Source organism: Cyphomyrmex costatus, unplaced genomic scaffold (assembly GCF_001594065.2).
Source record: "Cyphomyrmex costatus isolate MS0001 unplaced genomic scaffold, Ccosl1.0 scaffold187, whole genome shotgun sequence".
Classification (NCBI taxonomy): Eukaryota; Metazoa; Arthropoda; class Insecta; order Hymenoptera; family Formicidae; genus Cyphomyrmex; species Cyphomyrmex costatus.
In genome coordinates this window covers 166,712-179,577 of record NW_017275900.1, presented here as the reverse complement: position 1 = coordinate 179,577, position 12,866 = coordinate 166,712, and the positions used below count along the sequence as shown (strand labels likewise).

The window sequence follows — 12,866 nt, the reverse complement described above, 5'->3', positions numbered from 1 at the left end:
AAAAATTTCAAAATTGAGTTCTTCTTTACCATTTTTTAGTCTAATATGGCGCTCCAAAGCTGTCACGTCGTTGCACGTCGTAACAACATTTGTTTTATATAAAAGTTGCGCAATCTGTACTCAAGAAATACTAGTCCACAGGCATGTAGTTTGCATGAAGAAACAGCGTGGAGTTTTAAAATTAGATTTAGATGTCTAATTAAAACATAATTACGATACAAAAATCTATGTATATGTATGGCGTGCGTGAGTAAGGTATTCATGTAGTGATGTGTCAATGACACGTAATCATCTGTGTGTGTAAGTGCTATTTCCAATACGATTAATTTTCTTTAGGATCCCCTTAATGTTTTTTGTTTTTTTGTTTTATGTTTGTTTTTATGTTTTATGTTTAATTGTTTTTTAGGCCCTATTTAAAAAACAAAAAATTTCAAGAAATTCAAGTTTCTTGAGATCAAGACAAGAAATGCAGTGTAAAGAAATGCTCAAGACAAGAGAATCGTAATTTCTTATCTTGAAAATCAGGACAAAACAAGAAATGTTCTTTAAGACAAGAAATCTTGTCTTAGTGAAACACTACTTAGACATGGTCATATGCAAAGCATATTTATTTATTCTCCATCGTAAGCAAACGCGGCACCCATCGCGACGTCAACTTTCTCATGCCCAATATTTCATGCAGGATATGAAATAGCCGTTCTTCTGAGATGCCTATCATTTCTACTATCTCACACAACTTCAAGCGGTCACTCATAACAATATCGATTGACCATTTCTTCGTTGGTAGCAGTTTTCGGGCGTCCACTAGGTGGTTTATCATCGGTGTTGGTACGACCACGTTTAAATTCGTTTTACCTAAAAACTGATGGTAATGAAGGAGTAGATGTGAACCTTCTGCAACTCTGCTTGAATCTGCGTAGATATTTTCCCTTTTAAAAAATAGTATTTTATTACTGCACGAAACTCCTTTTTATCCATTGTTGAAAAAATGTTTGATTTGCTTTGTTTGACTGCTCATAACTAAATGACTAATGGACGTAATTGTCTGAAAATTTGACAGCAACCATGAAAGATGTACGTTTTGACCATTATGTCTTTTTTGCGATAGGCGCGCTATTTCTGTGTGACTTAAAGAAACTTTGCAAGTTGCCCTCGTATCTTTCTAATTTTTCTTAAAAAATTAGTTAAAAGTTATTCGAAACATTTTCTATTTTATATTCTATTTTCAGCTACACCAATCCTATTATCACCTTGTAAACCGTCACCCTGTGGCTTTAACGCCATTTGCAAGGAACAGTTTGGTGTCGGATCCTGTTCTTGTTTATTAGATTATATTGGCAATCCTTATGAAGGATGTCGTCCTGAATGCGTGGTTGATACAGATTGCATATCTATTCTTGCTTGCGTACAATCAAAGTGCAGAGATCCATGTCCTGGTGTCTGCGGACAATTTACCGAATGTCAAGTTATTAATCATCGACCATCTTGCACATGTATTTCCGGTTATAGTGGCAATCCCTTCCAATATTGTACTGTGATACGCGATGTTGGTACGATAATATTTTTTTGAATACTAAAAAGCTTTATATCTCGCTTAATTAAAATTTTCTACGTTCTTTTTGTTATATTAAAAATTTTTTATTTTATACATATGTAGGTATTTGATAAGATTTACAATATCATGATATTGTCTTGTTTTGTTTTTAAATAAATCTTTTAACGCGTGTTAATTTAATTTACGAATGTTCTTAATATTTTTGTAAATGAATACTTTAAATATTCTTTCCTTCTTTAATACCAAAAATTTGAAAGATACATCTAACATTTTAGTCGATACTCCGAGAGATGTTTGCAATCCGTCACCTTGCGGACCCAACAGCCAGTGTCGTGTTAATAACAATCAAGCAGTCTGTTCTTGCTTACCGACTTTCATCGGTAGTCCACCTGCATGTCGACCTGAATGCGTGACAAGTTCGGATTGTTCCCTTAATCTTGCTTGCTTGAATCAAAAGTGCCAAGATCCTTGCCCTGGATCTTGCGGCAAAAATTCGAATTGCAGAGTCATCAAACATAATCCGATTTGCTCTTGCAAGAATGGTTATACTGGAGATCCATTTACTGTTTGCTTTCAGACACCTGGTACGATTTCCAATTTTGTTTAATAATAATTTTCAGCAACTTATATACAGTGTCCTATTTTAACTTTTACATTAAAATATCTCGAAAAGTATAAATAATAATGGCCTTTTATATGCAAAATAGTTAGTGAAATCATATTATGTAAAAAAAAATCTCTAATGATAAAAGGGCAAGTGAGAGTGCAGCGTTGTTGTTGGTACGCAATCAATCAAAACCTGATCTCTATCAAATTCTTTATTCTTAACAATAAAAATAGAAATATCAGAATGTTTCAACTCTTTTTTTGAATCATCTTTAGCTAATAAAATTTAAACTTATCTTTGCAAATCTTGTAAATAAGTCGCATCAAATTGACAGATTCAGTGTTAAAATATCTGTAATTATTAAACATTGGTGAAAACAAACCATAATCTGAAATTTATTTAAAGTGACTCACCTTACAAAATCAACAGGAAGGTATTATAGAGAAAAGTGGAATATTTAACGAACGAATTTCACTTTTTAAATTACTCGTGGCGATGCCGCCTTTCAGAACATATAACGTTCGATTCAAAATTTTTTATATTTTAGTAGTTATGCACACCCGAAAAATAGACTTTGGTGGCTCGGGATAAGAGACTTGTAGTGTCTTTCAGTTTTTGAACATGGCCGAAGACACTACCGCGTCTTCTGATAATTAAATGAAGATGGCTAAAAACAATAGCTAAACCGCACTCTATGTAATTATATATTATGTTATAGTAAACTATTATATTTATATAAATCTTGATATAAATTTACCTTATTACCGCGCTGAATCCATATTAGCCTATGTAAATTTTTCTTTTTACTTAATTATAAGGAGTCTATTATTTTACTTACTATATACCTAATGTAAATAAAATCATACATTTTAAAAAATAGTTACATATTTTTCGTATAACTATGACAAATCTATATTTTTTAAAAAACTGATTTCATCATTATTGTGCTATATCGGGCCATATAATTTTTGTTTGAAATATTTTTTTGTATCCTATATATTTTTTTAAGATGTTTGGATATAAAAATTAAAATAGGATATCTTATATTTACATACACATTATTAGAATGCGTAATTATATTTAATAAATATAATTATTTAATAAATATAATTAATTATATTAACAAATTAATTAATTATATTTAATATAAATATACTCAGATCTTGATAAAATATTTATTTCATCAAAATACTAAATACTATTTTGAGATCGTATATAACTCTGTCTAATTAATTTTCTTTGAGAATCGATAAACAATAATACTTATTAATAATATTTGAAAAGTCTTAATTTCTGGCACAATGAGAAATAATAAGTCTTTTACTGTTCATTAATTTACAAGAATATTGTATAGAAATGGATATTGTAATATGCAATTAGATTTTATAACAATTATGTACCTCTCAAACTGTTCATAATTCATTGCAGTGAGTCCGCCTGTTGTAAGTGATATTACGAGAGATCCGTGCATACCATCCCCTTGTGGCATGTTTTCCGAATGTCGTGATATCGGAGGAGTGCCATCGTGTTCTTGTTTACCAACATACAGAGGCAGTCCACCAAATTGTAAACCAGAATGCACAATCAATGCAGAATGCCCAGCTAATATGGCTTGCATGCAGCAAAGATGTAAAGATCCCTGTCCAGGCTTATGCGGCATTATGGCCGAATGTAGTGTCGTAAATCATGTACCGATTTGCTCGTGTTTACCTGATTACACTGGCGATCCTTTCATTGGATGTTCCGTAAAACCACGTAAGATTCCCCATCAGGAATATATAATAATAATTTTTTGTTCTCCTTATTGTATCATACTTGATCTTCTTACACGGAATTATTATAGTCATTGTTGCCCCTTCCAAACCGGATCCATGCACACCTTCGCCTTGTGGACCTAATACGCAATGTAATGGAGGAATTTGTAATTGTATAGCAGAATATTTTGGGGATCCTTACAGCGGTTGTCGACCAGAATGCGTATTGAATAATGATTGTCCGAATACGCGAGCGTGTGTGCGAAATAAATGTGTGGATCCTTGTCCGGGTGTTTGTGGTCAAAATGCTATATGCAATGTGTACAATCATGTTCCTATGTGTACTTGTCCCTCGGGAATGGACGGAAATGCTTTCGTCCTATGTTCTCCCGTGCCAGGTATTCTTTGAAAATTCTAAACACGTAACTGACATATCAGAATATTAAATCTTATTTGATATATTATCAAATAATATCTTTATTTTTAGTACATCAAATCTTTATTCAGTAATTACAATTTTTCCTTCTTATAGTGCCACCTATTAACAACCCATGTAATCCGTCTCCGTGTGGTCCGAATAGTCAATGCCGACAAAATAATATGCAGGCTGTATGTAGTTGCATAAGTGGATTTATCGGCGCGCCTCCGACTTGCAGGCCCGAATGTGTAATTAGTTCAAATTGCCCGAAGAATGAAGCATGCATCAATCAAAAATGTCGGGACCCTTGTCTAGGAAGTTGCGGTCGTAACACAATCTGCAACGTCATTAATCACAATCCTATTTGCGTCTGTCGATCTGGGATGACCGGAGATCCGTTTATTAATTGTTTCCCCATTCGTAAGAAAAATTTTTTTCTTATTCTTTCTAAAATAACCTTCTAAAATAATTAAGATTTAACAAATTAATTTTCGCGATTTGTTTTATTTTATTATTTCGAACACGCGCATAATATAAATATATTTCAATATAGTGCCTCAATTAATGTTAACCGATATTACTTTTAAAGCTGAGGATCCATTACCTGTACTTAATCCTTGTCAACCATCACCGTGTGGACTAAACGCGCAATGCCAAGTGATTAATGATCAACCCTCTTGCTCGTGCTTGCAAGAATTTATTGGATCACCTCCGAACTGTCGGTATGAATGTATTAGCAACAGCGAATGCTCGAACAAAATGGCTTGCATCAACCAAAAATGTCGCGATCCGTGCATCAATGCGTGCGGCATCAATGCCGTTTGCAATGTTGTTAGTCACACACCAATGTGCGCCTGCACCCCTGGTTACACTGGCGATCCGTTTACGCAATGTTCTCCCCAGCAATGTAAGAGAATTTTAAAGAATGATTCAATTATTTAAATATTTTAGAAGTTAAATTTACTTCTCGATTTCTATTAATTCACAATTAATTCACGTTTACTTATGTGAAAGAATTAATAACGAAATTAATATTAAATTATTATTATTACAAGATTACAATTTATCAAATACGTTTTTGTTTAAGAATGGTTAATTAAATTACTTTTTGATTCTTATTTTAGTTGATGTACAGCCTAGCGTACCCACGCCATGCACACCATCTCCGTGTGGTGCAAATGCAGTATGCAGAATTCAGCAAAATGCTGGTTCTTGCTCGTGCTCGACCGATTATATTGGCAATCCTTATGAAGGGTGCAGACCTGAGTGTACACTCAATTCCGACTGTCCGTCCAATCAAGCATGTATTGGTTTAAAATGTAAAGATCCATGTCCAGGAACATGCGGCCAAAACGCACAATGCTACGTAATTAATCATGCACCAACTTGTACTTGCTTTGAGCGGTATACAGGAAATCCATTCATATTTTGCAACCTTATCGTTGAAGCCCGTAAGAACTCACTTAAAAATCTCATACGCATCTTTTTTGTAGATAATTATGTGATTGTAAATACCTGACTTTCTTGCAGCGGTGGTAGCAGATAAGGTTAATCCCTGTCAATTATCTCCTTGCGGACCATATAGTCAATGTAGAGAAAGCAACGGTCAAGCTGTTTGTTCTTGTCTACCGACTTATATTGGCGCACCACCCGGTTGTAGACCCGAATGTACAGTTAGCACAGATTGTGCGATAAATCGAGCTTGCGAAAATAATAAATGTGTTGATCCTTGTCCCAATTCTTGCGGTCAGGGTACGTCATGTAGAGTCGTAAACCATAGTCCAATATGCACATGCAAACCTGGATTCAGCGGTGATCCATTTATACGTTGCTTATTTGTACCACGTAAGCGGAACGAATCTTATATACATTACACTAAACTTTTACTCTATAATTCATTTTTTATATTAAAAAATGTTAATATTTGCTATTTTTTAAGAAATAATTGTCTTTGCATAAAATCTTTTGTTTTTATTTAAAGCTTTTATTGGGTGCATTCAGTACAACGATCGCTCATTGAGCTCTCGCATCTGGTTGGCATATTCCGTTAAATCTAAAAATATAGATCAGACAGATACAAAAGCTCACTGAGGGCTCAGTGAGCGGTCATTGTACTGAATACAACTATTATATGAAGAAGTAAAATTATATTCTTAGAAATGTTAATAAGTTTTGAAACATTTTACAGAGATTTCATATTCTTAATTAGAAAATAGTTATATAATTCAAGTTTATTTAAAAAACATTTTTTTTTAATGTTTCGTTGAAATTCAAAGATTTTATTATAAATTTTAGCTGTTCCGAGTTACTTACCAAGCCTGCCCTCAGACCCTTGCATACCGTCACCGTGCGGATCTAATTCGCAATGTCGCAACATCAACGGTTATCCATCCTGTTCTTGTATGATTAATTACATTGGTACACCACCAAATTGTCGTCCAGAATGCGTTATTTCTGCCGATTGTCCGAGCAATCAAGCTTGTATTCGCGAGAGATGCCAAGATCCCTGTCCAGGTTCTTGTGGTCTGAATTCTGATTGTACTGTTCATAATCACATTCCAATCTGCAGATGTATAGAAAGTTATACTGGTGATCCGTTTATTGGTTGTCAGCCTGTACCAATATGTAAGTTTATATTAAAATTTTTTTTATTTTTGCAATTATATAATATTTTTCAATGTATTTACAACTTTATTTAAATCGATAATTGTAATAATGTAGACAATGAGCCAACGCAGCCAATTGATCCATGCAATAGATCACCTTGTGGACCAAACGCTCAATGCAACAACGGCATTTGCATTTGTTTATCTGAATACTTTGGCGACCCACACGTTGGCTGTCGACCAGAATGCGTATTTAGTACAGATTGTTCAATTGACAAAGCATGCATACGAAACAGATGTGTCGATCCTTGTCTAGGTACTTGTGGACAAAATAGTTTGTGCACTGTGATAAATCACACACCGATGTGCAGTTGCCCCCCTGGTACCTCTGGAAACGCATTCATTTCTTGCGATATAATAAGAGGTATGATATCAAAATCGAGAAACCAGATGCACGTGTTCGAGAATATGCTAATTAGTATCTATCCTATTATATATGCAGCCCCGTCCGTGACAAGACCATGCAGCCCGAATCCTTGTGGTCCAAACAGCATATGTAGAGAATTAAATGGACAAGCTGTGTGTACTTGTGCACCAGAGTTTCTCGGATCACCGCCTCTCTGCCGACCCGAATGTACCCTTAGCTCTGACTGTCGGCCGAACGAAGCTTGCGCTAATCAAAAATGTAAAGATCCTTGCCCTGGTACATGCGGCATCCAAGCAAGATGCATAGTCGTCAATCACAACCCTGTTTGCTCATGCCCCGAGAGCTACACAGGCGACCCATTTATCAGATGCGATATTATGAGTAAGAAAATCTTGATTCAAAGCATACTGCGTAAGCTTCAACCATCAGATTAAAGATTGAAACATGATTTTTATTCTATCTAGAACCAATAGTAGTAATAAACCCTTGTCAGCCTTCACCCTGTGGTCCGTACGCTCAGTGCCAAGTCGTTAACGATTTGCCATCCTGCTCGTGTCTATCTGAATACAGAGGCTCTCCCCCGTATTGCCGACCTGAATGTATCTCAAATCCTGAGTGCCCTAGCCATCAAAGTTGTATGCGACAAAAATGTAGGAATCCCTGCCCAGGTTTATGTGGGGAAAATGCAGAATGTCATGTGATACAACACGTGCCCCATTGCGTCTGTTCCTACGGTCTCACCGGTGATCCGTACACGCGTTGCTCTGCGATACGTAAGAGATATAAAAGCTTTTTTTATAAAATCGCAAAATTTTAACTGACCTTATTTTTGTTCGACGTTGCTTATAATCTATTTGTCCTTTACGTTGTTTTAGCACGCCCAATAGAACAGGAACCAGTATCGTCGCCTTGCGTAAACTTTGAATGTGGTGCGAATGCAATATGTAGAGAGCGAGACAATATCGCAATTTGTCAGTGTAGCTCTAGCTATGTCGGTAATCCGTACTTAGCGTGTCGACCCGAATGCATTATTAATCCTGATTGTGCATCCAATTTGATGTGCGTAAGAAACAAGTGCACCAATCCTTGCGCCGGTATGTGCGGCCAAAACGCCGAGTGCTCAGTCGTTAATCATCAACCGATGTGCACATGTCTTCCTGGATATACCGGAGATCCTTTCATTTCTTGTTCCATAGACAGTAAGTGTCTATAATCAAACAGTCTAATTTTATTTTGTAAAAATTTTTTATAATAGAAATCGTACAAAATGTTGAATCCAAAAGAATATTGCTTTATACATTAATCTTTTTTTTTCCGTTTTTATATGAGTCTTCTTACATAAGTATATTACAATTTAAATGAGACGGTCCATATGTGAAGTTAACATCTTTTTGTGTTGTAAAAATTTTTAACTTTTTTTTAAAAAATTGAAAACAAAAGATCTAAAATTTTAAAAAAATTGTTTTAATTAATATTAAAAATTTTTACATTTTTTTTAAAGAAAGGAATAAACTTATATATTTCATATTTTTATATATAGTTTTAAGATACAATTAAACTAATTACGTTTAGAGACAAATTTTTAAATAAATTTTATAGATGTTTATATATTTATCTATATAATTTTACTAATATATTAAATTTTTCCCAGAAATAATCTCAGATGAGAACGTTTGCGCCCCATCACCCTGTGGACCCAACAGCAAATGCAAAGAAGTGTCCGGACAGGCTGTTTGTTCATGCCTTCCGACATACATTGGAACCCCACCTGCATGTAGACCTGAATGCGTCGCTAGCTCAGAGTGTTCCCCACAATTAGTATGCAAGGACTACAAATGCGTGAACCCCTGCCCAAGTCCATGCGGACTCAATACCAATTGTATGGTCGTTAATCATAGTCCTATCTGTAGTTGTATGTCCGGTTACAGCGGAGATCCATTCACCATATGCTCTTTAATTCCACGTAAGACAATTGAATTTATGAAGAAATTATACTAATATAATTTTTTAACATATATTGCTATATGTCGCATAATCGTCACCAATCGTAACTCCAAGTATCTTTCAGCCATAACGCCGCCATTAGTACAGAAAGACCCTTGCGTGCCATCCCCGTGTGGTAGTTTCTCCCAATGCAGAAATATCGGTGGTTCTCCTGCGTGTATCTGTTTGGAAAATTATATTGGCCAACCACCTAATTGCAGACCTGAATGTAGCATACACTCGGAATGTGCGAGTGATAAGGCTTGTATTAATATGAAATGTGTAGATCCATGTCCCGGATCATGTGGCACCAATGCCCTGTGTTCGGTTATCAACCATATTCCCACGTGCAGATGTCCCGAAGGATACACTGGAAATACGTTTGTCCTTTGCGAGATATTGCCAGCAATATGTAAGCGATACGAGCCATTCATCCAGTATCTAACTTGAAATGTTAACATGAATCATAGCGTGATTAGAGCTCGTTAATCCCTATATCGATTATATTTTGCAGCCACTCCATCCCCAGTCGAAGATGCCTGCGTTCCGTCACCTTGTGGCCCTAACGCGCAATGCTTTGACGGTATCTGTACTTGTCTACCGGAATTCCGAGGAAATCCGAATGTAGGTTGCCGACCGGAATGCGTCCTAAACGCAGATTGTCCTCGCGATAGAGCGTGTATACGTAACAAATGCCTGGATCCATGCCCCGGAGCTTGCGCTGTTAATGCATTATGTACCGTGATCAGTCACATTCCCATGTGCAGTTGTCCTGGAAATATGACTGGCAATGCATTCAGCCAGTGCACACCTCTACAAGGTATACATAGCTCCCCAATACTTACGATAAGGATCACTCTTATTTTCGATGTTATAAAATTATGTGTAGTTACATAATTGTTTCGTAAATTATTTCTGGGAATTAAATATCCATTATTTTTGTGTATCAGACATACCACTTGCTAATCCATGCATCCCTTCATCTTGCGGACCGAATAGCGAATGCCGTGTTATAAACAATCATGCGGTCTGTTCCTGCATAAGAGGATATTTAGGTAGTCCTCCGACCTGCAGGCCCGAATGCATAGTCAGTACGGATTGCCCTCAGAATGAAGCTTGTAATAATCAGAAGTGTACGAATCCTTGTCCTGGAAGTTGCGGATTAGGTGCATCCTGTCAAGTAGTGAATCATAATCCAATTTGTATTTGTTCACCCTCTCAAACAGGTGATCCGTTTGTTAGATGCTATTTACCACCACGTAAGTATCGTTTGTTACGTCCATATTTATGATCAATGTGGAAGTTTTGAGAAAATCTTTTTTTTTTATGCATCAAACTTTGTCCTTTTAGCTCAAATACCTGTATTACCCATTACACCATGCAAGCCAAACCCGTGCGGTCCCAATTCGCAATGTCAACCTCGCGCTGATGAATCTGTGTGCACGTGTTTACCCGATTTTATCGGTAGTCCGCCAAATTGCAGAGCGGAGTGCATCAGTAACAGCGAATGTTCTAATCATTTAGCCTGTATTAATAAGAAATGTCGGGACCCATGCATTGGTTCCTGCGGTGCAAACGCTAATTGTCATGTTGTCAGTCATACTCCGATGTGTTCTTGTATAAATGATTATACCGGTGATCCATTCACTCAATGCATCTTAAGAGAACGTAAGTATAAGAAAAAAATTGATATGATTTTATTGCATTTATATTTGAGACACAGAAAATTTTGTACCAAAATTGTTGCATTACCATTATCACAAATAAATTTTATTAAAATCGCTATAATAATATTAAAATTTTGTTATCTATTTGATACAGAACCATTCACATATTTTTTTTATTCTATTTTTGTTATTTATACAAATTATTTAAATTTTTATAAAAACATAATAATTTTAAATAACGAAGACTCCTTATAAATTAAATAGAAACATTTTGAGAGAAAAGGGTACTAGAAGTCAGGCGCAGATAACTTTACGCAAATGCTAGTATATAACAAACAAAACTTCTTTATTCTAAAAATGTGCTTACATATTTCGGCTCATTTTTTAGCCTTCTTCAGAGACAAAGTAATAACATAAATAAAACGAGATCAAGAGACGTTTAATCACAGTGAGCCCCTCGCAACCAGGAAATCAAATCTGATATTAATTCCATCTAACAGTACATATCACATGAAAGAAAAAGAAAGGATGAAAGAAAAACAAAAAAAGAAAAGAAAAAATTTTTTTTTTTAATTTCCTGGTTGTGAGGGGCTCACTGTGATTAAACGTCTCTTAATCTCATTTTATTTATGTTATTACTTTGTCTCTAAAGAAGGCTAAAAAATGAGCCGAAACATGTAAGCACATTTTTAGAATAAAGAAGTTTTGTTTGTTATATACTAGCATTTGCGTAAAGTTATCTGCGCCTGACTCCTAATGCCCTTTTCTCTCAGTTTCTATTTAATTTATATATATATAATATATTATTACATATGAATTTTTATAATTCTATGTTTACTGATGTAATTTTTTAGCCACACCATTGCCGCCTGTACCAATTGATCCTTGTAATCCCTCTCCTTGCGGTTCTAATGCAGTATGCAAGGAATTCAATGGTGCCGGTTCGTGTATGTGCTTGCCGAATTACACCGGCAATCCGTACGAAGGATGCAGGCCGGAATGTGTCTTAAATTCGGATTGCCCTGCCAACTTAGCTTGTGTAAATATAAAATGTAGAGATCCATGCCCGGGATCATGTGGGCGCAATGCGTTATGCCAGGTTGTTAACCATTTGCCAGTATGCAATTGTTATCCTAGATATACCGGCGATGCCTTTTCATATTGCACTCCGATAGAAATAGGTATGATTACATTGTGTCTAAATAAACTTGTCGTTAGTTGCAATTCAGTTTATTAAATCAATTACAAATTGTGATTAATTCGTGAAACAATGCAATTTTTAGAAGGAGAAAGTGCTGTCAGTAATCCTTGCGAACCGTCGCCATGTGGACCGAACAGCTTGTGTCGCGTTGTGGATAATACAAGCGTCTGCACTTGTTTACCTGATTTCCAATGGATAGCTAATCCACCAAATTGTCGTGCTGAGTGCACTGTTAGTGCTGAATGCGCTTTTAATCTAGCATGCATCTCATATAAATGTATCGACCCTTGTCATACATTGTGCGGTACCAACGCAAGATGCGAAACAATTAATCATAATCCCATTTGCTCGTGCCCACCTAGTTTTACCGGTGATCCATTCGTTGCCTGCTTTGAAATGCCATGTAAGAATAAATGAAAACAGAAAGTCTCGTAAATCGAATTATAAAGTGGTATAAGTCAGTCATTAAGAGATCGAATAAATATTTTCTTAAATTCTAAATATTCCTCTTTAAAGAGAAAAATTTCGTTTTGCTCTTTGCGTATTTTTTTTTAAATGAAATAAATTTTTATGTAACTTTTTACGTATTACACGAGATATTTCTTTTACTTTTCTGTCGTTTTGATGATTGGAAAAATCGTATTGAAA

General features: G+C 35.5%; 1 protein-coding gene across 1 annotated transcript in view; it reads left to right on the top strand.

The window, feature by feature from the left end:
* The first annotated feature begins 1,024 nt into the window (after positions 1–1,024).
* The window catches only part of dpy (fibrillin-like protein dumpy), a 38,073-nt gene continuing 26,231 nt past the window's right edge, over positions 1,025–12,866 (top strand). The window contains exons 1-20 of the mRNA XM_018537885.1: positions 1,025–1,037; positions 1,230–1,550; positions 1,831–2,139; positions 3,591–3,917; positions 4,006–4,314; positions 4,924–5,241; positions 5,459–5,785; positions 5,865–6,086; positions 6,630–6,959; positions 7,056–7,256; positions 7,443–7,748; positions 7,832–8,140; positions 8,243–8,566; positions 9,019–9,330; positions 9,436–9,762; positions 9,865–10,170; positions 10,301–10,609; positions 10,701–11,018; positions 11,872–12,198; positions 12,301–12,621. Coding sequence (XP_018393387.1) covers positions 1,025–1,037; positions 1,230–1,550; positions 1,831–2,139; positions 3,591–3,917; positions 4,006–4,314; positions 4,924–5,241; positions 5,459–5,785; positions 5,865–6,086; positions 6,630–6,959; positions 7,056–7,256; positions 7,443–7,748; positions 7,832–8,140; positions 8,243–8,566; positions 9,019–9,330; positions 9,436–9,762; positions 9,865–10,170; positions 10,301–10,609; positions 10,701–11,018; positions 11,872–12,198; positions 12,301–12,621 — 5,836 coding nt within the window. The remainder of the gene's footprint in view (positions 1,038–1,229; positions 1,551–1,830; positions 2,140–3,590; positions 3,918–4,005; positions 4,315–4,923; positions 5,242–5,458; positions 5,786–5,864; positions 6,087–6,629; positions 6,960–7,055; positions 7,257–7,442; positions 7,749–7,831; positions 8,141–8,242; positions 8,567–9,018; positions 9,331–9,435; positions 9,763–9,864; positions 10,171–10,300; positions 10,610–10,700; positions 11,019–11,871; positions 12,199–12,300; positions 12,622–12,866) is intronic.